The 25,283-nt window shown below is 41.6% G+C and overlaps 2 protein-coding genes across 8 annotated transcripts in view; one reads left to right on the forward strand and one right to left on the reverse strand.

Moving 5' to 3' along the window:
* Positions 1-6: 6 nt before the first annotated feature.
* Positions 7-12,737, forward strand: ZSCAN29 (zinc finger and SCAN domain containing 29). Of its 5 annotated transcripts, none has more exons than XM_005877560.2 (6): positions 7-497; positions 968-1,403; positions 1,883-2,087; positions 4,090-4,788; positions 7,006-7,476; positions 9,474-12,737. In XM_005877560.2, the coding sequence occupies exons 2-6, from the start codon at positions 1,089-1,091 to the stop codon at positions 10,340-10,342; spliced, it is 2,559 nt and encodes an 852-aa protein (XP_005877622.1). In that variant the 5' UTR covers positions 7-497; positions 968-1,088; the 3' UTR covers positions 10,343-12,737. The 5 variants fall into 5 exon arrangements, with proteins under 5 accessions (XP_005877622.1, XP_005877621.1, XP_005877623.1 ...); XM_005877559.2 differs by having other exon boundaries at positions 7-485; XM_005877561.2 differs by having other exon boundaries at positions 7-464.
* A 469-nt stretch (positions 12,738-13,206) lies between these two features.
* ADAL (adenosine deaminase-like) overlaps positions 13,207-25,283 on the reverse strand; it is a 24,989-nt gene continuing 12,912 nt past the window's right edge. For 2 of the 3 annotated variants that reach the window (XM_005877564.2, XM_014548765.1), the window contains 6 exons: positions 24,373-24,454; positions 21,189-21,315; positions 20,110-20,190; positions 17,366-17,504; positions 15,112-15,212; positions 13,207-13,869 (listed from right to left, as the gene is read on the reverse strand). In XM_005877564.2, the coding sequence (XP_005877626.1) occupies positions 13,675-13,869; positions 15,112-15,212; positions 17,366-17,504; positions 20,110-20,190; positions 21,189-21,315; positions 24,373-24,454 (725 nt within the window). In that variant the 3' untranslated portion in view covers positions 13,207-13,674. The remainder of the gene's footprint in view (positions 13,870-15,111; positions 15,213-17,365; positions 17,505-20,109; positions 20,191-21,188; positions 21,316-24,372; positions 24,455-25,283) is intronic. The other variant, XM_014548764.1, reaches the window with a different exon arrangement.

Consider the following 25,283-nt stretch of genomic DNA (forward strand, 5'->3'; position numbering starts at 1 on the left):
GCCGACCTCGGGCGGCTGGGGCTGGCCCGCGGGCAGAGAGGCGAGTGGACTGAGGGACAGCCCGGGAGAGAGACATTCCCAGGAGTGGGCTGGAGGGTGCTCTCGGGCACCTTCGCCCGGTAGAAGGTCTCGGAGGGGGGCGGGGGGTTGCTGCACCGCGGCTCCGATAGTGACCTGGCCGGAGGGAGCGAAGACAAAGAGGCCGGAACCCCGCACCCGCCGCTCCCGGAGCTGAGCTCAGCGCCCGCGAGCCCCGCAGCAGCACTCGGCTCTCCTGGCCAGCACCCGAGGTCGTCCCCAGGAGACCCGTGACTGCTGCCCCCTCGGACTCCCTTCTCCCCGCCAACTCAGTGCAGCTCTCCCCCAGCCCACCGGCCCTCGCTTCAGGAGCCAAAACCAACCTCTCCAGTCGGGAGGTTTCCCGTCAGTAGTTCCCGAATATTTACCGAGCGGTCACTTCTGCTGTGAGGACAAGCCAAGACCCAGTATTTGATTCAGTACTTGATTTTTGTCTGGGGGTGGGAATTGGTAGTTGTGGAGTCCAGGGGTTAGGGCGGCCGTAGAGAGCCCGGGGGCGATCAGCTGCGACCCGCTGGACAGAGGCTTTGTGTGGCCGTGAGCAGGATGGTGACTTGCCTTTAGCTGCTGAGCTCCAGATCTCCCATACGGTTCGAACTCACAATTCGACCTTGGCAGAGGAGCTAAATGGGATCAGAGTTGGGGGGTGGGGGAGAAGAGCAGACTATGTTCTCTTCTCTGCTGTTCTGCCAGGCGGCCCTGGGAAGTCGCCCGGAAATGCAGCTTTTGCAAGTCTTCTCTCCAGGCTCAGTTTGGGCTTGCTATCCTGAAGTCGGTGCTACCTCAGATGGCCACATGGAGCATATAGATGGGAAGTCAGGCCAGCTCTGGCAAGGCTTTAGACGTGTGAATATATTCCTTCTGATAGTGCCATCTCTCTCTACCCTAGGAAAAAACGCCTCTTGCAGAGAGCCTCATCTGCAGGTGATTCTCCAGGGACATGGGAAGATAGGTGTAAGCCCCGGAACCCACACCCTTAAGTGGAGGGAAGCCGCTTTCTGCTGCGAATAATGGCCAAACCCATTCAGAGAGGGAATGGCACTAGCTCGGAGACCTCACGACAGCGCTTCAGGAAATTTCAGTACCACGAGGTAGCTGGGCCCCGGGAGGCTTTCAGCCAACTCTGGGAACTTTGTTGTCGGTGGCTAAGGCCGGAGGTGCGCACCAAGGAGCAGATGGTGGAGTTGTTGGTGCTAGAGCAGTTCCTGACCATCTTACCCGGGGAGATCCAGAAGTGGGCACAGGAGCAATGTCCGGAAAGTGGAGAGGAGGCTGTGGCTCTGGTGGAAGATTTAGAAAGAGAGCCTGGAAGACCTGGACGCTCGGTGAGAAGGGAGGGGAACTCACAAGTGTGTGACTGGGCAGGGGCAAGGTTAAGGGGCCAAATTAAGGTGCAGACATTTAAAGAGGGGCACAATCTCCCTTGGTAATGCTTATACTTCTGGTCGCAGAACAGGTAACTTTTTCAAATACAGCTTATCTGGAGATGCTACCTGGGTGTATCTTTGCTACCCTGTCATCATGAGTTATTCATAGATTGTTTTATTTAATTGGGAAGAAAAGGGATTTATGTTTTAGCCTGTAGTGGGTTTACTATTTTGATCTTTGCCTTCTGGAGTCCCAGCTGCTCTAAGCTAACAGTAATGGAATCAGAATGACTCCTTTGGCTATTACCACCACCAACCACAACCCTAGCCATGTCCCCAAAGGATGGTGGTCTTTTTTTGCGGGGTATTAAATAATCTCTTCTGGGAAGGCCCCTCATAATAACCTTGCAGTGACCATTAATGGGGGTTGTTTCTAGGTCACAGTCTCTGTGAAGGGGCAGGAAGTACGCTTGGAGAAGATGACACCCCTGAAATCATCACGAGAGTTATTAAGTGTTCAGCAGGAGTCAGTGGAACCTCAGTCCAGGGGTGTACCCAAGAAAAAGAGGGCAAGAAGCCCAGTCCTGGGACCACAGGAGCAGATGAACCCAAAGGAGAAGCTCAGACCTTTTCAAAGGAGCGGTGAGGAGTAGATTCACATGGGAAGATAGGATGCCATTCTAAGTTGGGAAGTGGGGTTTGGGAATAGTGAGTGGGAAAGGGATTTAGGAATGAGCAGTAACAATAGAGTATGTGGTGTTGGTTACCTCCTGAAGGCAGATAGGTTAGCTCTCTGCTGCAGAAAGTATTCTTATATTTCCTCTTTTGATAAGTCTGCCAGAGAATGGTTCCCTAGTTTTTGTCAGAACTTTGAACGAATTTATTTCCTCTTGGTAATGATGGTACTAGGTCAGTATTTCCTAGATAAAATGTATTTTCTATACTTGAAGGTATATCTTCCTTTTAATCATTTTCCTTTTCCAAAATAAATTGTATTTGTTTCTTTAAGCTTTTCCTCAGAAACTCCATTATTCTGACATACTAAGTTTTTGTTACTTTCCCTTGGAAACTTTAAGTTCTACAAATATGTCAATTATGGAGAACTAAGTTATGTGTATTATTCTAATGAGGGTCTGATAGGTTAAGGCAGAGTAAGAATTTTACTTCAGAATTTCACTATTTTCTTTCAGTATAGCTCAACTAATTACTTAATGTTATTGTTCACTTGGTAATTCCTAGGACTCTCATAGCCTTCCCCATTGTCTTTGCGTCTAGTACTTATTCTTGTACATGATTTTGTAGAGCTTGTTTTTCTTCTTTGTACTCTGTAAAATCCATATTGTATGATTTTTTTTTCTTTTATCATTTCTTTAACTTGTTGAGATTGTTCTGAATTCTGACTTTATCATTCAAGATGCTAGCCTTCTCAGCGAGCCTTCTCTGGTCTCTAGTCATCCAGATGCAATCCCTCAACCCCCCACCTAGGCTTGTAGAATTAATCAGTTTGTGAACACCTGCCATGTGCTCAACACCTTGCAAGGCATTCTGCAATAAGGAAAGATGCCTATCCTTAAAGAGCTTATGATTGAGAACATAACAGCAAACATAAATATGTGCTGACTGAACTGTACTGAAACAATGCTAAATAATAACTTGTTACTCAATTGTGTGAGCATAATAGGAGTTTGACAGAGTGGAAGATGGAGGGCTGTAGGGAAGGCTTCATGGGGGCATTGGCAAATACAGCTTGAAGAATGGGTTAAATTTGGATAGGAGGGGAAGAGCCTGATATGGACAGTGCATAGTAGGCACTCAGGTTAAGATCCAGCAGTATATAGCATGTGAGCTGAGGAAGCAAGAGCCTGGAGCTAGGTAGGACAGTGACTGCTGCAGGTAGCTGGGAGTGAGAAGGTGAGGAGTCTAGACTTGGATGGTGGCAGTAGGAATAGAGGATATAGTAAGGGAAAAACCTTTAGAACTTGGTGACTGAGTGTGAAGGAAACAGATGAGTTGAGGACGATTTCCCCTCTGTTTCCCTCCCCCTTGAAATCTGAGTTTAATTTTCTAGCCCCGAGTGGAGAAATATAGGAGACGGGAGGTAACTTCCCAGCAGTGCCATGACCTGCCTACAAGTGGTCAGGAGGGCTTGGGAGCAATTTGGAACAGAATTATCTGCTCTGACATACAACAGAAGCTTTCCTCTCATCACCCTGTTCTGGAAAATAAATAGTTCTCATTTTTTGAGGTTTCATGTATTTCCCCCATTTTCTTCAACACATTGCACTTTCTGAAAATACTTCCTTAGACACTTTTAAAAACTATATTTTTATTGATTTTTTAGAGAGAGAGGAAGGGAGAGGGACAGAGAGATAGAAACATCGATGAGAGAGAAACATCAGTTGACTGCCTCCTGCATGCTCCCTTCTGGGGATTGAGCCAACAACCTGGCATGTGCCCTGACCAGGGAATTGAACCTTGATCTCTTGGTTCCTGGGTTGATGCTCAACCACAGAGCCATACATACTGGCTGGGCAGCCACTTTCTTTATAAGCCTCTTGGATAAAAAAGGCAGGTCTGAACTCAGGTATTTTTTTTCCTGATCAGTCCAAATTATGACATCCTTTGTTTGCTTTCCTGCAAGCAGGATTTCCATTTCCTAAATCTGGTGTGGTCTCCAGGTTGGAGCAAGGAGAGCCTTGGATCCCAGATCTGGGCTCCAAGGAAAAGGAACTCCCAAGAGGCAGTCTCACAGGAGACAGACAAATGCATGCTGACCTGTTACCATCCAGGAGAGAGAAAAGCAGCTGGGTGGATCAGGATCACTGGGGCTTTGAGGATGAGAAGGTGGCAGGTGTGCACTGGGGCTATGAAGAGACCAGAACTCTCCTCGCGATTCTCAGTCAGACTGAATTTTATGCGGCTCTCCGAAACTGTCATCGAAACAGCCAAGTATATGGGGCTGTGGCTGAACGGCTCCGGGAGTATGGCTTCCTCCGGACCCTGGAACAGTGTCGGACCAAGTTCAAAGGTCTCCAGAAGAGCTATAGGAAAGTCAAGAGTGGCCACCCACCTGAGACCTGCCCCTTTTTTGAAGAGATGGAAGCCCTGATGAGTGCTCAGGTCATTGCCCTGCCCAGTAATGGCCTGGAAGAGGCAGCCTCTCACTCTGGCCTGGCAAGCAGCGATGCTGAGACTGAGGAGCCAGGGCCAGGGAATTGGCAGCATGAGGAGGGAGAAGAAGAGGCCACAGCAGAAGAGTCTGACAGTGATGAAATGGGCGAGAAAGCCATCCCCCAGGACCCCAACAATTCGACTGCACCTGTCCTTTACCGAAGCCCAAGTGGTAAGAAGCTTTTCTTATTGGGCAGCGGTTCTCAACTTGTGGGTCACGACCCCTTTGGCGGTCAAACGACCCTTTCACAGGGGTCGCCTAAGACCATCCTGCATATCAGATATTTACATTACGATTCATAACAGTAGCAACATTACAGTTATGAAGTAGCAACGAAAATAATTTTATGGTTGGGTCACAACATGAGGAACTGTATTTAAAGGGCCAGAAGGTTGAGAACCACGGGGTTTTGGGATTAGACTTGAGGAGTTATGAGCCTGGATGTGGAGTCATGAAGCTTAAGGTCACCTGCCAACTTTGCCACTTACAGAGAACAGAGAGGCACTTCTCAATTCCATTATATTTCATTCTGTGGGAAAGTCATATAATAAAGAGTAGGGAATAATTTTAGGTATTTTAAAGAAATACACTCAGAAAATTCAAGAGAGTCCTGAAAAGGAATATCATTGCTTCCATTTTTAAAAATTAAAAATTTTTCCTGACTCTATATAATAAAAGGGTAATATGCTAAGTGTCCGGTCTTCCGTTCAACCAATCAAAGCATAATATGCTAATGATATGCTAAGGCCGCTCAACTGCTTGCTCTGACATGCACTGACCACCAGGGAGCAGTCAACCGGTTAACCAGTTGCTATGACGTGCACTGACCACCAGGGGGCAGACGCTCCGGCTGGGGTCTGGCCAATCAGGACTGAGTGAGACAGGCTGGACATGCCCTGGAGCTCTCCTGCAGTCGCTCCCCAGCTGGCCAACCTCCCGTGTCCCTCCCCAGCCCCAATCGTGCACTGGTGGGGTCCCTCAGCCTGGCCTGCACCCTCTTGCAATCTGGGACCCCTGGGGGGATGTTGGAGAGCCGGTTTCAGCCCGATCCCCCAGGCCAGGCTGAGGGACCCCGCTGGTGCATGAATTCGTGCACCAGGCCTCTAGTTATAAAATAATTGAAGTTTGAAAAAAAACTTGGCACTACTTTATTTTTAAGAACTTTATATGAACTGGTGCTTTATCTTTTACTCCCCCAAATCTCAAAGTTAGTTCCTTTTTACTTCAAATAGCATAGTGAAGGATTGCCCAAAGTTAGGGAAACATTTTCTGAGTCTCCTCTATGAGATTCACAACACACTGGCATTTTAAGAGGAATGAAAAGTCCTGCAGCAAGAAATCTTGTTTAACACTCTATGTTGAAATATCATTTGCCTGTGGAACAGTTTTGTAAGTATCCTTTATTACTGTTAATATAATTTTTACAATCATGTTGTTATGGAAAGGGCACCAAAGTACCAGTCAGGAGGTTTGTTTCTAACCCTGACCACTAATCAGCTGAATGCCCTTAGTCAGTTACCTGGCCATTTCAAAGTTTGTTTCCCAAACTGTAAAATGGGGAATGGCAACAGGACTACATCTCAAATTTAGTTGCACTGTGAACAGTGATCTTTTGCTTCCATTTCTTAAATTATATGTTTGATGTTACTTTAGTTCTGTTCTAATCAGCTTCCTATCTTCTACTTTTTCCTCCCCTCCCCCCCCATTCATTTTCCTTCTTTTGTCACTGGAATAAATGTAAGTAAACCACAAACGTGGCACATGTGTCAGCTGCTATAATTTTCATTATCTTTTCATCCTTTCCACTGCTTTTTCTGTCTTCTGATTCTCCCCCCACACAGTTTTAACATTTTTTATTGTTGAGGATATTACAGATGGTCCCCATGTCCCCCCTTCCCTTCTTTACTTTTCAGTGAGTGGATGGTAATAGAAGCAATGTAAACTCCAGCTGGCTCTCAAGTGGGAAGAAAACTCTTTGAATCTCCCTTCCCTCTACCTTGGTTACCTTCAGGGAGCAGGGTCTGTAATCACCCTGATGAAGCACTGCCCAGGTGGGGCCTGCAGCACTAGCATGTGTTCAGGCCAGGAGATGCTATCTGCTCCGCTCCCTTCCTCCTTCTGCCAGTCCTCTCCTAACGACAAGGTCCTTATCTTGTACCCTTTCAGGTCTTTGCTGGGCTTGTTTCTTTTTTTCTTTTGATACTGTGGCAAGTGAAGAAGGGTCATAATAAGAGTTTAGGCAGTAGTGTGATTTTAAAAGAGACTGTTTCTTGGGGTTTTGAGTCATTCTGTGGGAAACTTTCAAAGAATGTTTGAAAGATGCAGATGATATGATTAAGGGATTGAGGCTATAAAGCCCTGGTGCTGAAATTTCTCTTCTGGTGGCAGGTGTACACTGGGGCTATGAAGAGACGAAGACTTACCTTGCAATTCTTAGTGAGACTCAGTTTTATGAAGCCCTTCGGAACTGTCACCGCAACAGCCAGTTGTATGGAGCAGTGGCTGAGCGGTTATGGGAATATGGGTTCCTTAGGACACCAGAGCAATGTCGGACCAAGTTTAAAAGCCTACAAACCAGCTATCGGAAAGTCAAGAATGGCCAAGCAGCAGAGACCTGTCCCTTCTTTGAAGAGATGGATGCATTGGTGAGTGCTCGGGTTGCTGCCCCACCCAGTGATGGCCAGGAAGAAGACATAGCTTCTTGCACCATCCAGGAGACCAGTGAGGCTGAAACTGAGAAGCAAGCTGAGGAGGCAGAAGAGGCCTCAGAAGAAGATTCTGAGGATGATGAAGAGGATACTGAGCTACCCCCGGGGGCTGTCATGACACGTGCTCCAGTCTTATTCCAGAGCCCCAGTGGTAAGATCCTTTTACTTCTTAAGGTCTAAATAGCAAAGGGGAGGCAGTGGGATTTAGGAAAACACATCATGAGATTGAAGCCTCTTAACACCCAGCTCCCATGGATTCTTCTTGTGACCACCCATCTCTTCCCCATGTGCCCTGTCTGTTAAAGCAGTTTAGTGAGGGGAAATAAATTACTCACTTGACTTGCCTCAATCCAAGATGATTGCAAACTTTGTAAATTTGCTATCATCTATATGTGAGCTGCTAGGTTTCTAGGCAGTTTACCTAGCAGGTAATTGGAAAATTAACATTTCCCAGTAGCATTCATGTACCCATAATAGGATGAAGTTGATTTTAAAAGTTCATTCTCATTTGTTTGTTTGTTCTTGTTTCAGCTTACATACCAGCTGTATGTCTGTTTTATATACATATTTGAAAATCTGGTAACCTCTTTCTTTAGACACACTTATGCAAAAGTTTGAGATTTCTGAAAGAATTGACCTTTGAATCTTAGCTGAAGTATTATGAAGAGAATACTTCACTATGGCTTCCCTCATGGGAAGAATAATTCTGATTTTGGAGTCATACATGTATAGGGGTAGGCAAAAATAGGTTAAGTAACCAACCATCATACCTAAAAGATAAATTATAAATAAGGATATGAAATAATATGACTAATACAAATAAATAATATAATAATTAATAAATAATACAAGAATAAATTGTTTTGCATACTCACAACTATTAACCTACATTTGCTCATCCCTGTATATGTATGTGAATCTGGACTCTGTTGGTTATAAGTTGAGTAACTTAGAACCTAATCCTGTAAGTTTACTTATCTATGAAGACCTACCTCAAAAAGTTGCTATAAATGAGGTACCATGGTGAAGCACCTAGTCCTAGCCAATGCTTGGGCACATGGTAAGTATTCAATAAAGAGCAGTTTTCTTTTCCAAAAGTTCTTTATATCAACATTCTTTAAGGTTGTTCCATGGAGCATGGGTTCCGTGGGGGTGTTACTATATTCCACTAAAAAATGGCTTCTAGGTTTAGGAAATGCTAAAAATCCCTCATGGAGGATCACAAAAAATTTACATATTTAAGGTTCTGCGATTTCATTTAATCTGATGAACCTCTATTTCACGGGGCATGTCTTAAGACCTGGCTTCTAGATAGAAATACTGCTGACAGGTAGAACACAAGCTGACACTCAGCATTCTTTTGCTCTCAGATTTAGTCCAGGAAATTTGGGATCCAGAGTTTATCTGAAATATCTGAAAATTCTGTAAATTCAAACTAAAAATTTGCAAGTATCTGCAAGTTCACAAAGCCTAGGCCTGGGGAGCCTGGCATTTGGTTCTTAACTTTGGCATTAGGGTAAGTGCTTTAGGAGCATTTAGTGATTAGCTTTCCATAGGCAAAGAGAATGTTTTTAGTGAGACACTTCCTAGCACAGTTCTTCTCTTAGAAGGCTTACTGTTCTTTGGAAGACACCAAGTAGTCTTCTACCCTGTTTTTATTTTCAACATATATTGGAATTTGAGCAGAAGGGGACACATATAACTCTTTTTGGATATACAAGTTTTCCAGAGTTTTCCTGGACATTCCCTTCTAATCCCTTTAGTTACTGGCAAAGAACATAAACTAGAGTACCATAATAGCCTGAGAAGAGGCAAAAATACAGCATTAGAATGTGTCTTTCCTGTATAAACATGGTGATAATTTTTAAAATCTGGCAGATTCTTCTTGTTATACTGAGATGATTTTCTGAAGATCCTGGGTATCCAGGAAGAATTAAAAGAATATACTAAAGAGCCCTATGTAGATGAGAAATGTGTGATAGGTTACCAAGGAGAAAAGTAAAACACTGAAATTTTAATAGATGTTTATTGTTTAGGATCTAGAACCCCCTAATTTTAATCTTTAATTATCTAGTGTGACACTTATTTTACCTTGGCAAAGAATCATTAAGGAAATGGATAACTTTAAAAATTATATTCTCATGGCAGGTTTTGAGGCTGGATTTGAGAATGAAGAGAATCTAAAACGGGATATTTCTGAGGAAGTACAACTACATAGGACATTACTTGCAAGGTCTGAAAGGAAAATTTGCCGGCACCTTAATCACAGTAAAGGCAGTGAGAGTGAATGTAGATCAGGAAGACACTGGGAAAGGACCCCAGGAGAAAGAAGAGGAAAACCCACACTCCCAGAGAGAAGTTTGGATAAAGTTTTAAGTCATCAGAGACCTTACTTGGGAGAGAGACCCAATAAATATCTTAGATATGGCAAAAGCTTTGGTCCAAACTCCCACCTCATGCATCAGATAACCCAACAAGTGGAAAATCCATATAAATGTGCTGACTGTGGGAAAAGCTTCAGTCGGAGTGCACGCCTCATTAGACACCGGAGAATCCACACTGGAGAGAAACCTTATAAGTGTCTTGACTGTGGGAAAAGTTTCCGTGACAGTTCAAATTTCATCACCCATAGGAGAATCCACACAGGAGAGAAACCATATCAATGCAGTGAGTGTGGAAAACGTTTCAATCAGAGCTCAAGCCTTATAATTCACCAGAGAACCCACACAGGAGAAAAGCCCTATCAATGTGAAGAGTGTGGAAAAAGCTTCAATAACAGTTCTCATTTTAGTGCACATCGGAGGATACACACAGGAGAGAGACCCCATGTGTGTCCTGACTGTGGAAAGAGTTTCAGTAAGAGCTCTGATTTGCGTGCACATCATAGAACCCACACAGGAGAGAAACCCTATGGGTGTCATGATTGTGGCAAGTGCTTCAGTAAAAGCTCTGCTCTGAATAAGCACAGAGAAATTCATACACGAGAAAAACTTCTGAAACAATCAATGCCTAAGTAAGCCACTGAGAATCTATTTTTTTAAAAAAAGAACCTCAATAAATGTATTGAAACTGTTTGAAAAATCTTTCAATGGTGGTGAGATCCATCTCCTATCTGTGCTCAACTAGCCTAGGAAATACTCTAGGATTTACCCCAGAGTTTGTTCCAGTTTCTCCTGGATCAAATTCCCAAGGCAGTCGTCTTAAGGATGCAAGAAAGATTTCAATCCCTCTCCTGTTTCCTTAACAGAGAGGCACAGTAGTAGATCCTCTAACATGTACCCTTTTTTACTCATCCTGTTACTCAGCAGCATTTCAGAGAGAAGTTGTGAAACTTTTCTCATTAAGTAGGTCTAGCTCTTTATACAGTAATGGGAATACAAAAAGGAATGACTCTTCCTGCTCACTTAAGCCTGTGCCCAGAATGAAATACAGGTCGTCCCAAATTTACAATAGTTCAACTTTGTGATGGTGTGAATATGATACACATTCAATAGAAACTGTCATCTAGGCTAAGCTTTGATGTTTGGTATGTTAAGGACATTTTTACTTACAAATAATCCACTCATGATGGGCTTATCTGGACATAGCCCCATCGTAAGTAGAGGAGCCTTTATATTTGTCGTACAAACTCTTTATTTACCTTACAGGAGAGTCTAATGTCCATCTTGGTTCTCACCTAGGTGTTTTATATGGGGAAACAATGTAAACCTTGCATAAATATTGCAGTATAAACCCTGGATGTCTTAGTTTCTTTCAGGTCCTATAAGATCTGGAATAGAAAAACACTCCATTTACATCATCTAGTTTAATTTTTTTCTGTCCATTTCATCTGAATCTCATCTGTCCCTTGATCCTGAAGCCCAAAGAGCAAGGCAACTGGATGAGATGATTGGGAAAGCAGTTAAAGCTGCCAACAGGGAATTCTCTATATTCTACACACTCCAAACACATAGTCTACTGTTAGGTTCCCCGTGGGTGCTCAATACTAACCTACAAGGAGCAGTGGCCACTGCCACATTGCCATGGATTGGGAAGACGGACCAAACCAGCAACTGTTTACCTTAATGGCAAGGAGGACAGATGATCTTTGATCAGTTGAGTCCAATACACACACACACACACACACACACACACACACACACACATGCATATATTCAACTGTATAAATCTGTTTTGAAAAGCAGCTCTTTAAACACAGTGTACTTCTGATCTTTATAATCAAATAGTATTCCATCAGTTGCCCATATTTTCATAGGAGTGTGATGAGCCCTGTTCAGCACAAATTAAACAGTCCCTGTCCTTACAATCTAAAATGACACTGACATGGACAAAAAAATAAGTACACATGTATAGTTGCAAAGTTTTAAAGCTAGGTAGTAACACTGCATAAATGTTAAGATCTAATGTATTCGAATTTGCTGTCAAAAATATGAGAGGTATTTGCCTTTTGTTCAGGAAGGCTTCATAAAACAGGTGTTCAAAGGAGGGGAGATTATTGGGTAAATTAGGATGGGATGAACTTTTCTAAACTGAGTGTTAAGTGAATGAGAAATGGGAACATAAAGTGTTTTGTGCAGATGGAGCAGAGGGCAAATGAAAGACTGTAAGGAAGTTTGGACAAAGGTTGGAGCAGCACAAAATTTCAGGAATAGGGCTGTGCAGGAGACAGGGAAAGAATCGCCTCAGCTGAAGCATGGAGTGCCAGAGGCAGATCAGGAGGTGATGCTCCCATCATCTGTATTAAGTCAGGTGCTGTGCTGCAGTTATTGGTAAGGAAACAGCTGGTACTGGAGAAGAATGAGCAATTGCAGTAGACTAGCTCCTTTGGGAGACAAAGGTCAGAAAAGGTAGTATCTTGAGAAGATACTTTGATGGTTAAGTCAGGAAAGAGGAATGTGAACAGATGGCCAAGGCCTAGGATATGTAGCTGTATCACATTCACATTTAATTCGAGTTCTGTGGCTGGAATGAGATTGGGGAGAGGAGTGGGGAGATAGAATATTCTGTAATTCATAGCTTCCTGTGTTAGATGAGAGATGAATTAGGGTTCTGATGTTGAGGGTTCCTAGTACAAGGACTCTAACATTTATTAGTAATTAAAGGGAGATGGTATCTCAATTATATTACCTAAGCAGACAGGAAGATATAAGAAACACCAGTCTAAAGCAATGCTTCAGATCTGATTTGGTTAGAGAAGTATGTTTTTTAAAATGAGAGGTTACTATATTTAGTATATGTATAGTCTTGTGGGAAAGCACTGGTTGGGGTATCAACAGATATGAATTCTGGGTCCAAATGTCTTATGTGTAAGCCAACCTGCTTCCAATTCCTTTTCTGTAAAGTGGGATAATGTTTATACCTTAATTTGCCTCTCAGGGATACCATGTTAATAAAGATTATATCTATAAAGTACCCAGTGTTTCTTCAGGTATGTTTAAAAATATATATGTGCAAAAAAACCCCCACACCATATATATACACACACATATATATATACACACACACGCACACATATATGTATGTGTGTATATATATACACAGATACACACATCCTATATAATAAAAGGGTAATATGCTATTGACCAAACGGCAGAATGACCCCCCCACCAGCCCCGCCCCTAAGTGGGCCCACACACCCTGATTGGAGGCAGGGCCAGCCAGCAAACTGCCCACGGACCCTCGCCCCGGCTGGCCCACCCCCAATGGCTCCCATCAGGTGGGCCGGCTGGACCCCACTACTGCATGAATTCGTGCACTGGGCCTCTAGTGTATGTGTATGTGTGTGTTATATATATATATATACACACAAACACACACATATCATATATGTACGCAAATTATGAGTAAGTTGTTGGTAGGAAGAGATAAATCTTTGCCTGCCTTTTAAAAAATATATAGATTTTTATTGATTTCAGAAAGGAAGGGAGAAGGAGAGATAGAAACATCATGGTGCTTAAAATAACAGATATTATATGGAGATATTTTAGTTAGTTTAAATCCTCCAACACCCATCATGGGCTATTTCAGAAACAAAACTTTGGAACAACTGGAAATCAGATTAAAGGCTGAAAATAGGGAGTGAGGGTGGAGTGAGGAGGGGGTGTGTGTGACAAAAAATAATAAAGGTTGGAAATAGAAGCTTAAAGTACCCTACAGCTCAAGAAGTATCTGGCTGGCACAGCTCCATTATGGTCAAAATAAGAGAAGAGAAAGGCAGAAATATTTTTAAAAAACCAATAACTTGATTCCAGAGGAATTAATCATGAGAGGTGGATGGTTTACTAAAAGGAATATGGCAGGAAGATCTTGGTTGCAACACATACTCAAAAGTAATTCACTTCATTATAGCTTAAAAATTTAACACTTTGGGTTTCAGATGATTCCACTTCCTTTTCAGTTCAGACCTGGTGCTGTCAGAAGCAAAGATGTAGTCGATGGATTCATAAGACAAATCCCATACCTGAGACGGGGTCAAATTAAAATTTTCAGCTGCCAGCTGGTACTCTTGGGAAAGGTGTGTTGCAAAAACACCCTTATCGTCAGTCTGCCAAGATAAGCAAGAAAGTTTCAAAATGAACAAGGAAATGATTTTTAAAAACAACTCTTCTTTAGTCTATTTTCCTATTCACCATGCTTCTTTTAAGAGTCTAAACAGGGACCTATAAATACATCTATGCCTAGCTATAACTAAAGGGGCTTGTTTACCATTAAAAAACACACAAAGATAAAAGCCCCAGCCCTGGCCAAATGGCTCAGTTGGTTGGAGCATCATTCCATACACCAAAAGATTGTGGGTTTGATTCCTGGTCAAGGCACACACCTAGGTTGCAGGTTTGATCCCGTCGGGGTGTGTGCGGGGAGGCAATGGATTGATGTTTCTCACATCCATGTTTCCCTGTCTCTCTCCCTTCCTCTCTCTCTCAAATCAATAAAAACAGCCTGGCCAGCATGGCTCAGTAGTTGAGCATCAACCTATGAACCAGGAGATCACGGGTTTGATTCCTGGCACATACCCAGGTTGCAGGCTGGATCCCCAGTGTGGAGTATGCAGGAGGCAGCCAATCAATGATTCTCTCATCATTGATGTTTTTCTCTCTTTCTCCCTCTCCCTTCCTCGCTGAAATCAATAAAAAAATAAAATCAATAAAAATATATCCTTGGGTGAGGATTAAACAAGCAACAAACACCAGAGTAGTGTTCTAACCATTGGTGCGTATTAAAATCTCCTAAGGAACTTTAAAAACATATCTGTTCTCAGGGCACTTCCCTGATTATATAAAGCAGAATCTCAAGGGATCGGTGCCAGGCATCACTATTTTTGTTGTTGTTAATCCTCATCGGAGGGTATTTTTCCATTGATTTTTAGAGAGAGTGGGAGGGGGAGAGACACACAGAGAGAAACATCAATGTGAGAGAGACACATTGATTGGTTGCCTTCTGACCAGGGCCAGGGATTGAACCCACAACAGAGGTACATGCCCTTGACTGGAATCAACCCCGGACCCTTCAGTTCACAGGCCGACACGCTATCCAATGAGCCAAACCAGCTAAGGCACTATTTTTTTTTTTTTAATGTTCCCCTAGTTACTGTCCAGGATCTTTTCCCTTAGAGCCAAACCAGTCACCCTGGCCCTTTGTAGCTTCTCATGCCCCAGTCCTCTCTCACTCCTCTATGTGGGCTCTATTACCCTCAGGCATGCAAGGCACTCAACTAGGTAATGAATGTCTGACCTAAAGCAACTCAGGACCTAAAAAGGAGCAAAATACTTCACAGAAAACACCTTACACAGATCACAGAAGGATGGGCAATGCTGTACCAGAATCCGAAATGATGCTGGTCATAAGATGGAACTGTCCGACTTTTGATGTTTGAGGTCAAACAGAGTTCTACAGGAAAGGGGGAAAAAACCTTTTATTAAAAGCAGATTAGTAGACTCAATCATCAAGTAGATACATGAGAAATCTTTCTAAACTATGCTAATTTTCAGTAGTTCATTCTTTTACAAAATCGACCTTTTCTTGCCCTCGCTGGTGTGGTGTTGGTTGGGCATCATCCCGGGCACTGGAAGGTTGCTGGTTTGATCCCCAGTCAGGGTACATGACCAGGTTGCGGACTTGACACTGGTATGGGCATGCAAGAGGCAGCCGATCCAAGTTTTGCTCTAAATTGACGATTCTCTCTCTCCCTCTCTCTTTAAAAAAATCAATAAAAAATATATTTTTAAAAGTTGACCTTTTCTTGTGTAAAAATTTGTAGTTCAATTAGTGTGGTTGTGTGGGAAATATGTGCAACTTACGGCAGCAACTGTGGCAGGTAGGGAATTAATATTCCCTTTACGGCCATGCGCTTCCCCTTTCTTTTAACAAGAGAGAAGAGAGGAATGTGTAAGCCAGTCACGATAAAGAAGCCAGGGAATTATCTGAAGGGTTGCTACACTCTCCCTGGTCTATATGTGGAGGCTAAAATAACGGTCAGATAATGGCAGAACTGCTTGAGTTACAGCATTATAAAAAGCCAAAAGCAGAAATGGAACTTTTCCAAGGTTTCAAAGAAAACCCCTTACTTCTTTTAGTCAGACAACCATCCAATCATTGCCTGCTGCAAGTCAATCCATCTTAAGAGTGACTTCTATTAACAAATTCCTGCCTTGAAACTGTACCAGGCTCCCTAGGCAGAGTAAAATACTTCACTGACTTGATGGATGGTGTCTGCTCCCTTGGGTAAGGCAGCCTCAACACAGCGACACTCAGTCCAAGAAATGGCGAAGCCAACCTGCCCCCTCACTGCACTGAGAGCCACCACAACAAGTACGATCACTATCACTATAGTTTCCATTTTCTCTACTTTTGTTGATGTTTAAAATTTTCCTCAGTAAAAATAAAAAAGCTTCACCCATTATGAATTGCTGAAAAGTCTAACTAGTTTTAAGAAAAGCATACCCAAACAAGTGTTTTTACAAATTGGTAAATTTGTAAATTCAGCAAATTTATCATACGGTAAAACTGGATTTCAGTCCATTGCTTCTTTGCCTCTTCAGAAAGGCCTTCCTTGATCATCCAATCGAAAGTGGTTATCTCATCATAATATATCAGCCTGTTTAATTTTCTTCAAAGAACTTAACACTAATATTTTCTTGTGCATTTGTTTACTGTCTTACACTTGCTAGACTATAAATTCCTTGAGAAAGCAAGCCTGTTTGTCTGTTTTATTTACTGCTCTATTCCAAGCAATTGAAAAGTGACCGGAACAGAGTAGGCATTTCATAAATATATGCTGTTAAACAAAAACAGCTCCAGGTATACACATGTAGACTAACAAGTGTGTAACAGTCAACATACATATAATAATATACTTCGAATTTTCCATAATTCTTAATTTTAAAAAAGTGACACATTTTCATAACACATCTTAATTTGGTTAAAGTCATTTCAAAATACTAGATGCCCCTTATTCCTTCAGTATAATATTGAGTTCTAGGAACTAGGGAATGTAAAGTGAACAAGACAGAGAAGGGCTCTGCTCTCATGGAGCTTAAATTCTAATGCAGCGGTTCTCAACCTGTGGGTCGCGACCCCTTTGGGGGTCGAACGACCCTTTCACAGGGGTCGCCTAAGACCATCGGAAAACACACATATAATTACATATTGTTTTTGTGATTAATCACTATGCTTTAATTATGTTCCATTTGTAACAATGAAAATACATCCTGCATATCAGATATTTACATTACGATTCGTAACAGTAGCAAAATTACAGTTATGAAATAGCAACGAAAATAATTTTATGGTTGGGGGTCACCACAACATGAGGAACTGTATTAAAGAGTCACGGCATTAGGAAGGTTGAGAACCACTTTTAATGGGAGCTAAAACTTTGTGTTACTTAAATGAGGTTCAGAAAGCACTTATCCGTATCTTTTACTTCCTAAATAATATTTATATATTTAGGACAAAACTTCTCTACATCTGGGTTGCAATATGGGGGTTGGGGGTGGAAGGGGCACAGGGTTGTCTGAAGGACCTGAAGCCCTAAGCCTTACCCAGCGGTATCTGGTGTTTCCTCACAAAGTCCACCAGATCCAAGGATCCCCCCTCAGAGGAGTTGAGAAATGTCCCATGCCCAATTCTGTCGGGAAGCAGATCCAGGAGTACTTGTGTTTCTTTCTTGAGGTTTGGAATCTCAAAAAGAGAGGAGAGAGGGCATCAATAACCTCTTTCAGTTGTTTTAAAAGTGCTTTTTTCTAAAGCCAGGTACTCTGTCCCTGAGAAGGTAGTACAGACATTCTGGAAAGCTGAATTACTTCTACCTTCCTAGCTCTCTTCTTTGCCTTTTATCTTCCCATTCATTTCCCAATATTCTAGATTCATTCCAATGATAATAATTATAGCCAATGATAACACATATTAAGGACCTACTTTGTGCCTTTTTACATAAAATTTCCTTTAAACCTCACAAGAATCTTGCAAAGTATTAAGATGAAGAAATTAAAGCTCATCAAATTAAAGTAATTTTCAAAAACAAAATACACAACTCCATACATATATGTGTCCTGTGGTGTATATGTGTGTTCATATATATTAGAAAAAGGTCTGGAAAAATATAAATACAAAACTGTTAAGATTGCCGTAACCGGTTTGGCTCAGTGGATAGAGCGTCGGCCTGTGGACTGAAAGGTCCCGGGTTCGATTCCGATCAAGGGCATATACCTTGGTTGCGGGCACATCTCCAGTAGGGAGTGTGCAGGAGGCAGCTGATCGATGTTTCTCTCTCATCGATGTTTCTGGCTCTCTATCTCTCTCCCTTCCTCTCTGTAAAAAATCAATAAAATATATTTTAAAAATAAAACAAAAAAAAATGTTAAGATGATCAACTTGGGAGCGTAACTGAAATGGGAAGGGGACCTTTCATTTTTTATTTTTTCCTTCTATATAATAGTTCTCTACACTTGGATTTTCTGCAGATACATATAACTTTTGTCGTTAAAAACATAATGCATTTTAAGCAAAAGTTGTCCAAGGTTCAAGGAGCTAGTGAATGACAGAGAGAAGGGTGAAATCTGGCTCCATCTGACTCCAGGGCCCAGATTCTCCACACAGTGTGCTCACGTTTTATTTTGACAAGGCTAGCTACATACATACCACAACCACCATGAAAATGTCTAGCTGTGCTCTTTATCCCTTAATAGTCTAAAATTCAAATCACAATAACATTTGGAAATGAAATATCTTATATCCAATGGATCAAATAAGAAATGCAACAAAAATTAAGCTAGCCCCGGCCGGTTTGGCTCAGTGGCTGGAGCGTCGGCCTGCGGACTGAAAGGTCCCAAGTTCAATTCCGGCCAAGGGCATGTGCCTGGGATGTGGGAACATCCCCAGTGGGAGGTGTGCAGAAGGCAGCTGATCAATGTTTCTCTCTCATCAATGTTTCTGGCTCTCTATCCCTCTCCCTTCCTCTCTGTGAAAAATCAATAAAATATATTTAAAAAAAAATAAGCTAAAGCGCTTTGATGCTGTGCACCAAGAACAGAGATAACTAGTTACAGTGACACATGCTGGCTGTTTCATTATATTGACCAATTGCTTCAGTCAGGTATCAGGTCAGCTAGATGGTTTCCTAAAAGTGAAAGGTCTTTATGATCAGAGTGTGGACACATGGAACCTATATTTTCTTAAGTTCTGCCACTAGATAACTGACCCCTTGCTTATAGACATGAAAACCACCAATAATGACAAGAAGCTCCAATTTTTTCCTTAAATCTTTACATCCTGATGCTATTCAACCTTTATATATCACTCCATCTAATACACAAGATAACCCCATGAAATAAGTATTTTTTCCTGCATTTAACCCATTGAACGCTATAGCGTCTGTAGACACAAGCGGCGGACCTTCCCCACATGCCATGTGCGTCTATAAAAAAAAAAAGTTTTCCCTAAGTGACAGCCCTGACCAACTTTAAAATCATTTTTTGTGAGAATTTTCAGCTGAAAATATTCAAGAACACCCGAGTTGTGAGTGATATATTTATTTTTCTAATATTCATTGCAAATTTATTTTATTAAATTAAATGAAATTCAAAATATCGTGGCGTGTGGGGATCCATGGCAGTTAACTGGTTAAGAAACAAATCCAAACTCACGTAGTTGTATATATTATGTATAGCTTTTTCTATGTAAAGAAAAAAAAAAGAATAGGAAGAAATAAACCATTTATAAAATGGGGAAAAGTGCAGTAGAGTCCCTTGTTTGCCTCACAAAGATGTGCTTAAGAAAGTGACTGTTCTCCAGCCATTACCTGTCACTTGTTCATGTTGCCAAGGAGCTGGGGATCGAGGGGCACCTGATCTCCCTGCTGAGCCTTATAAAATGATGATGAGCTACTTCCTTTCTTGCCAGTACATGTGATACACTCAGGTCCCTTTCCCTCTGAGGACAAAGTGAGATGAACTGGTGCTTCTCTCAATGCCAGCTTACCAATGATAAGGTCAATGATGGAAATTCATGAATTTTCTTTAGCAAGATGTCAGTAAGCTATTTTTAAAGACACAGCTGTACTGGAAGTCAACAGCCACCCTCCCCGGAACCACAAAAACAAAACCAGTAACATGAGGGACCAAAGCAAGTCATGCCTTTATCATTATAATTTATGTTAAAACATATTTCTACTTTTCCCCTTCTAAAAATGTTTTTCCAAGCCAGGTATCTTTTTAGCCATTTAAAGATGATTACTATTTTCCACTGTAATCTACCCTCTCCAGCCTAATTTTAAAATATTATTTACCTCTGAAAGATGCAATGCCAACTTCAGACCTGCTTTTTTTGCTTCCAAAAGTGGTTCCAAGAAATCTTCTGCTTGTCCTGCCTTGAAGATAAAAGTTAAAATGAGGATGCATGAGAACCCTGGACAAACTGAGGAACTGGGTACTCTGTCCCAATAAACAAATAAATAAAATAATAGCCGGAAAAAACCTCAGCAGATTGATTCACTTGTACATTTTGTTTATAAGGCAACTACAATGTGCTAAACACTTTGGGGAATGCAAAGCTAACAAAGATAGTCCTGCCCTCAAGAATCTTAAGTATCAGTGAACCTGAGGTCAATTACTAGTAGCTAAGCTAGATTTAGTAGTCACCAAATTTTATTTCTGGAAGGGTATCTAGTGCTAACAAGAAGAACTTATCTGATTCAGGAAGCCACATGATTACTAAAAAAAGCTTCTAGCAAATGGATGGATGAAACAACAGTAGAACAGACCAAGTTTAGACAAAGCCAAAAGAACCAGTTTCATGAGATTAATTCAGTGGCTTTTCAACTAAGGGCAATCTCCAACCCCTCCCCTCTCCCAAACCCCGGGGACATTTGGCAATGTAACATTTTTGCGTGTCACAACTGGGAGGGCGCTATTGGCATCTAGTAGATAGAGCCAGGAATGCTGCTAAACACCCTACAATGCTCAGTATAGTCCCCACAAGAAAGAATTATTTGGCTCAAAATACCAGTAGTGCCACAGATGAGACACCCTGCTTGAATCTGACATTCAAGAAGCTCTAGGCCAGCCTTTCTCAACTGGGGGTTCGATGAGATAATTAAGCTCTAGACAATTAAGCATTAGACATCCACTGTATAAAATGAACTGACTTCTCTCCTATGTATGTAGAATGGAACTAGCTGTGTACTATCTTTAGAAGAATGGAGAAAATAATCATATTGTCATGCAAATCTTTTTTTGCTTTTTTATGGGGCTTAATTCTTTCAGAATCCTGGTTGAGAATAGTTGGTGTATGCATTCTGGTTATCCTTATCCCACAAACTAATTTGACTTTTTTAGAAATAAAATGTATTTAGGAAAAATAACTTACTGTAGGGTCTCCACTGAGGTCAAGGCCAATAACTGTATCTTTAGTAGAAAGGAAGAACTCTTCAGCAAGTTTAACAGTCTCCTTGGCCACTGAAGGGCCACCTCTTCTGTCTATTGATATCAAATATCTTTAATATAAAAAAAGGCAGTTTAATACAAATATGATAAAAAATACAACTCTTGAATATGGCCAGAGAGCTATGGCAGGTAAATCTTATAACAGGAAATGTATCGCCTAATTGACATGACGTCTTACTTTGCTAGAGGGAATGAGACATAAATTCCCAAATAGCACCAAATATTTAATTAGTGTTCAAATTTCTAATTGTCTCATGTTTTATTGTTGAGCTACTTCTTACTTACAGTTTGTTCGATCGATAATCCAACGAAAGGTTCACACATTGTGTTGGTCAGTGCATTTCAAGTATTTTTTAATCTACAGCCACTCCCTTCACCCCCTACTGCACGCCTCCCAACCTCTTTTCTTAAATTTATTTGTTGAAGAAACTAGGACATTTGCCGTATAAAGTTTCCCACAGTCTGGGTTTGTTGATTGAATCCCTATGTTACTAACATGTTCTCCTGTCTCATATTTCCTATAAATTGAACATTGGATCTAATCTAGAGGCTTAATCAGATCAAATTCAGTTTTTTAGCAAGAGTTATTTCACAGATAGTGGTGTGTTCTTTCATCAGGAGGCTTAGATCCATTATTTTATAAGGATTACAAAATTGGTAATAATTTAATTCTAATATGTATCCAATAGCTGATACATATATTAACTGAAATTCTACAAGAAATCTAATATTCTGAGAATCCTTGTTAATATTGTGTAACTTTCTTCCTGCACTTATTAGTTTACCTATTTATTTAAAAAAATAAAGCCCGGCATGGCTCAGTGGTTGAGCATCAACCTATGAACCAGGAAGTCACAGTTCAATTCCCGGTCAGGGCACATGTCTGGGTTGTGGGCTCGGGTTGTGGGCTCAATCCCTAGTGTGGGGTGTGCAGGGTGCAGCCGATAAATGATTTTCTCTCATCATTGATGTTTCTATCTCTCTCTCCCTTCCTCTCTGAAATAAATAAAAATATATTTTAAAAAATAATAAAGAAATTCCTCTAGCATTTATTTATTTACAGAATTTGGATCAACTATATATAAAATGCAGTATCGTTTTTTTCCACTTAACAATTTCCCCTGCCATTAAATGTTAGAAAATAATATAAATCATATGAACCTAACAATGTAATTGTCCTCTGATTGCTGGACATTTTAGGATGTTTTCTACTTTTTGTTATAAATAGCACTACAATGAAGAATCTTAACATAAATCAATCAATTTTCTTAGGCTACATTTCTAGAAGAGAAATACTGGGTCAGAGGGGAAAATTATTTTTATAGATCTTAATACATATTGCTCTTTAGAGAAGTTTTATTAATTACACTAGAGGCCCAGTGCACAAATTCATGCACCAGTGGGGTCCCTCGGCCTGGCCTGCGAGATCGGGTCGAAACCAGCTCTCTGACATCCCCTGAGGGGTCCTGGATTGGGCAAGAGCGCAGGCCAAGCCAAGGGGCCCCACTGGTGCATGATCGGGGCCGGGAAGGGATATGGGAGGTTGGCCAACAGGGGAGGTGGGGGGAACTGCAAGAGGGCTCCAGGGCATGTCCACCCGGGACCCCAGCAGCAAGCTAACCTACTGGTCGGAGCATTTGCCCCCAGGTGGTCAGTGCACATCATAGCGAGCAGTTGAGCATCCTTAGCATATCATTAGCATATTACACTTTGACTCGTTGAATGGACTACCGGGCACTTAGCATATTAGGCTTTTATTATATAGGATATGCTCACCAACAGTGTAAGTTCACAAACACTGGTTATTACCCTCTTTGGTGGTGGTGGTGGTAGGGGGGGATTGAAATGGTACTGTAATATTTCTTTTAAAAATTATCTGATTAGTGAGGTTTTCTATACATTTAATGGCCATTTGTATGTCTTCTTTTCTAAATTATCTTCATGTCTTTTGTGTGGTTTTGAAATTGGGGTATTTGTCTAGTTAAGCTTAATTTTGAGAGACTTTATAGTCAGAAACACTACAGCTAGTTTTCTTCCTTCGAGGACCTATTAAGCTCTGATTACGTGCCTTTTCTGTTCTAAGTACTGGATGTGTAGTGGCCAAAGAACAAGGTTTCTGGCCTCACTGAATTTACACTCTAGAGCAGTGGTTCTCAACCTTCCTAATGCCGCGACTCTTTAATACAGTTCCTCATGTTGTGGTGACCCCCAACCATAAAATTATTTTTGTTGCTACTTCATAACTGTAATTTTGCTACTGTTATGAATAGTGTAATTATCTGATATGCAGGATGTATTTTCATTGTTACAAATTGAACATAATTAAAGCATAGTGATTAATCACAAAAACAATATGTAATTATATATGTGTTTTCCGATGGTCTTAGGCGACCCCTGTGAAAGGGTCGTTCAACCCCCAAAGGGGTCGTGACCCACAGGTTGGCGACCCACAGGTTGAGAACCGCTGCTCTAGAAGGTGAGCATATGGAAACAATTAAACAAGATAATCTCTGATCTCTAACAATTAAACAATTAAACAAGATAAACAAGATAAACAAGATAAACAATAAACTCGCTATTACATGCACTGACCACCAGGAGGCAGTCGACTGGTCGACCAGTTGTTATGACATGCACTGACCACCAGGGCCAGACAGTCGACCGGTCGACCAGTCACTATGATGTGCACTGACCACCAGGGGGCAGATGCTCCAACTGGTAGGTTAGCTTGCTGCTGTTGTCCGGCTGATCGGGACTGAGTGAGACGGGTCAGACATACCCAGGAGCCCTCCTGCGGCTCCTCCCCGGCTGGCTAATCTCCCACGTCCCTTCCCAGCCCCGATTGTGCACCGGTGGGGTCCCTCAGCCTGGCCTGCGCCCTCTCACAATCCAGGAACCCTCAGGGGATGTTGGGGAGCCGGTTTCGTCCTGATCATGCAGGCCAGGCCAAGGTACCCCACAAATTCATGCACCAGGCCTCTGGTTATAAGATAAAAAACAGTTATTGGTTGACTTATAAAAATCCATTACACCCATGGTCAAAGTAGTAAAATTTTCACCCATTCTAGATTTTTAAATGGTGACCACTAAGGTACAATGCTTCTTACCTAACATCAATGTCTAAGTTTTCTTGTTTAGACTGTTTTATACCCTCAAGTACAGATTCCACATAAGTTTTTTTAGTCATTCCTGGAAAGGACACAAAGAACATGTAAAGAGATCATCAACTATTTAATCCTTCAACATTAGTATCCCTATGTGAACAAATTACATTTTCACTTTATGTTGTGACAAAAGCATGGCTAAAGATGAAAACACAGCCCTATGGATATATTTTAGTAAATACTAATTGAACTTTAATAAATTTGGAAAAATAATTAAGTACTATAAAAAATAAAATGAAAACAAGACTAAAAAGGATTCTTAGATTCAACAGACATAAAATTAGTCTCACAAATTGTTATGAAAAATTTTTAACGTTTTAACAAAACAAGAACAATAACAAGCCCTTTTCTAAATCCTCTCTTTGGGTGCTTAAATTCTCCTCTTCTGGGGAGCTCTAGAACACTCTCCAGAACAACCTCCTCTGAAATACTATTGTGCCCCAATTCTAAAATGCTTACTTTTGGTGGAAAATCTCTAGTAAAGCACAGGAAATTATAAAGAAGAAAAATAAAACTAACATATAATCCCACCACTCGAAGATAACTACTGTCTTTGTTTTTCTAAGCATACATACATATTTATGTATAATAGAGGCCCGATGCATGAAATTCATGCAAGAGTAGGCCTTCCTTCCCCTGGCTGCTGGCACCGGCTTCCCTCTGGCACCTGGGACCTGGGCTTCCCTCTGGCCCCAGCTTCATCCGGAAGGACATCTGGTCTAATTAGCATATTACCCTTTTATTATTATAGATATACTAGAGGCCCAGTGCACAAATTCATGCACGGGTGGGGTCCAGCTGGCCCGGCCCTGATCGGGGCCGATCAGGACTGGGCCAGCTGGGGGGAGGGGCCG

This window comes from Myotis brandtii, unplaced genomic scaffold (assembly GCF_000412655.1).
Source record: "Myotis brandtii unplaced genomic scaffold, ASM41265v1 scaffold521, whole genome shotgun sequence".
NCBI lineage: Eukaryota > Metazoa > Chordata > Mammalia > Chiroptera > Vespertilionidae > Myotis > Myotis brandtii.

Bases quoted from the DNA above. Each gene is read 5' to 3' on its own strand.
- ZSCAN29 (XM_005877560.2), top strand. From the start codon at position 1,089: ATGGCCAAACCCATTCAGAGAGGGAATGGCACTAGCTCGGAGACCTCA. The intron at 1,404-1,882 runs GTGAGAAGGGAG...GGTTGTTTCTAG, and splicing joins CTGGAAGACCTGGACGCTCG to GTCACAGTCTCTGTGAAGGG. The intron at 4,789-7,005 runs GTAAGAAGCTTT...TTCTGGTGGCAG, and splicing joins CCTTTACCGAAGCCCAAGTG to GTGTACACTGGGGCTATGAA.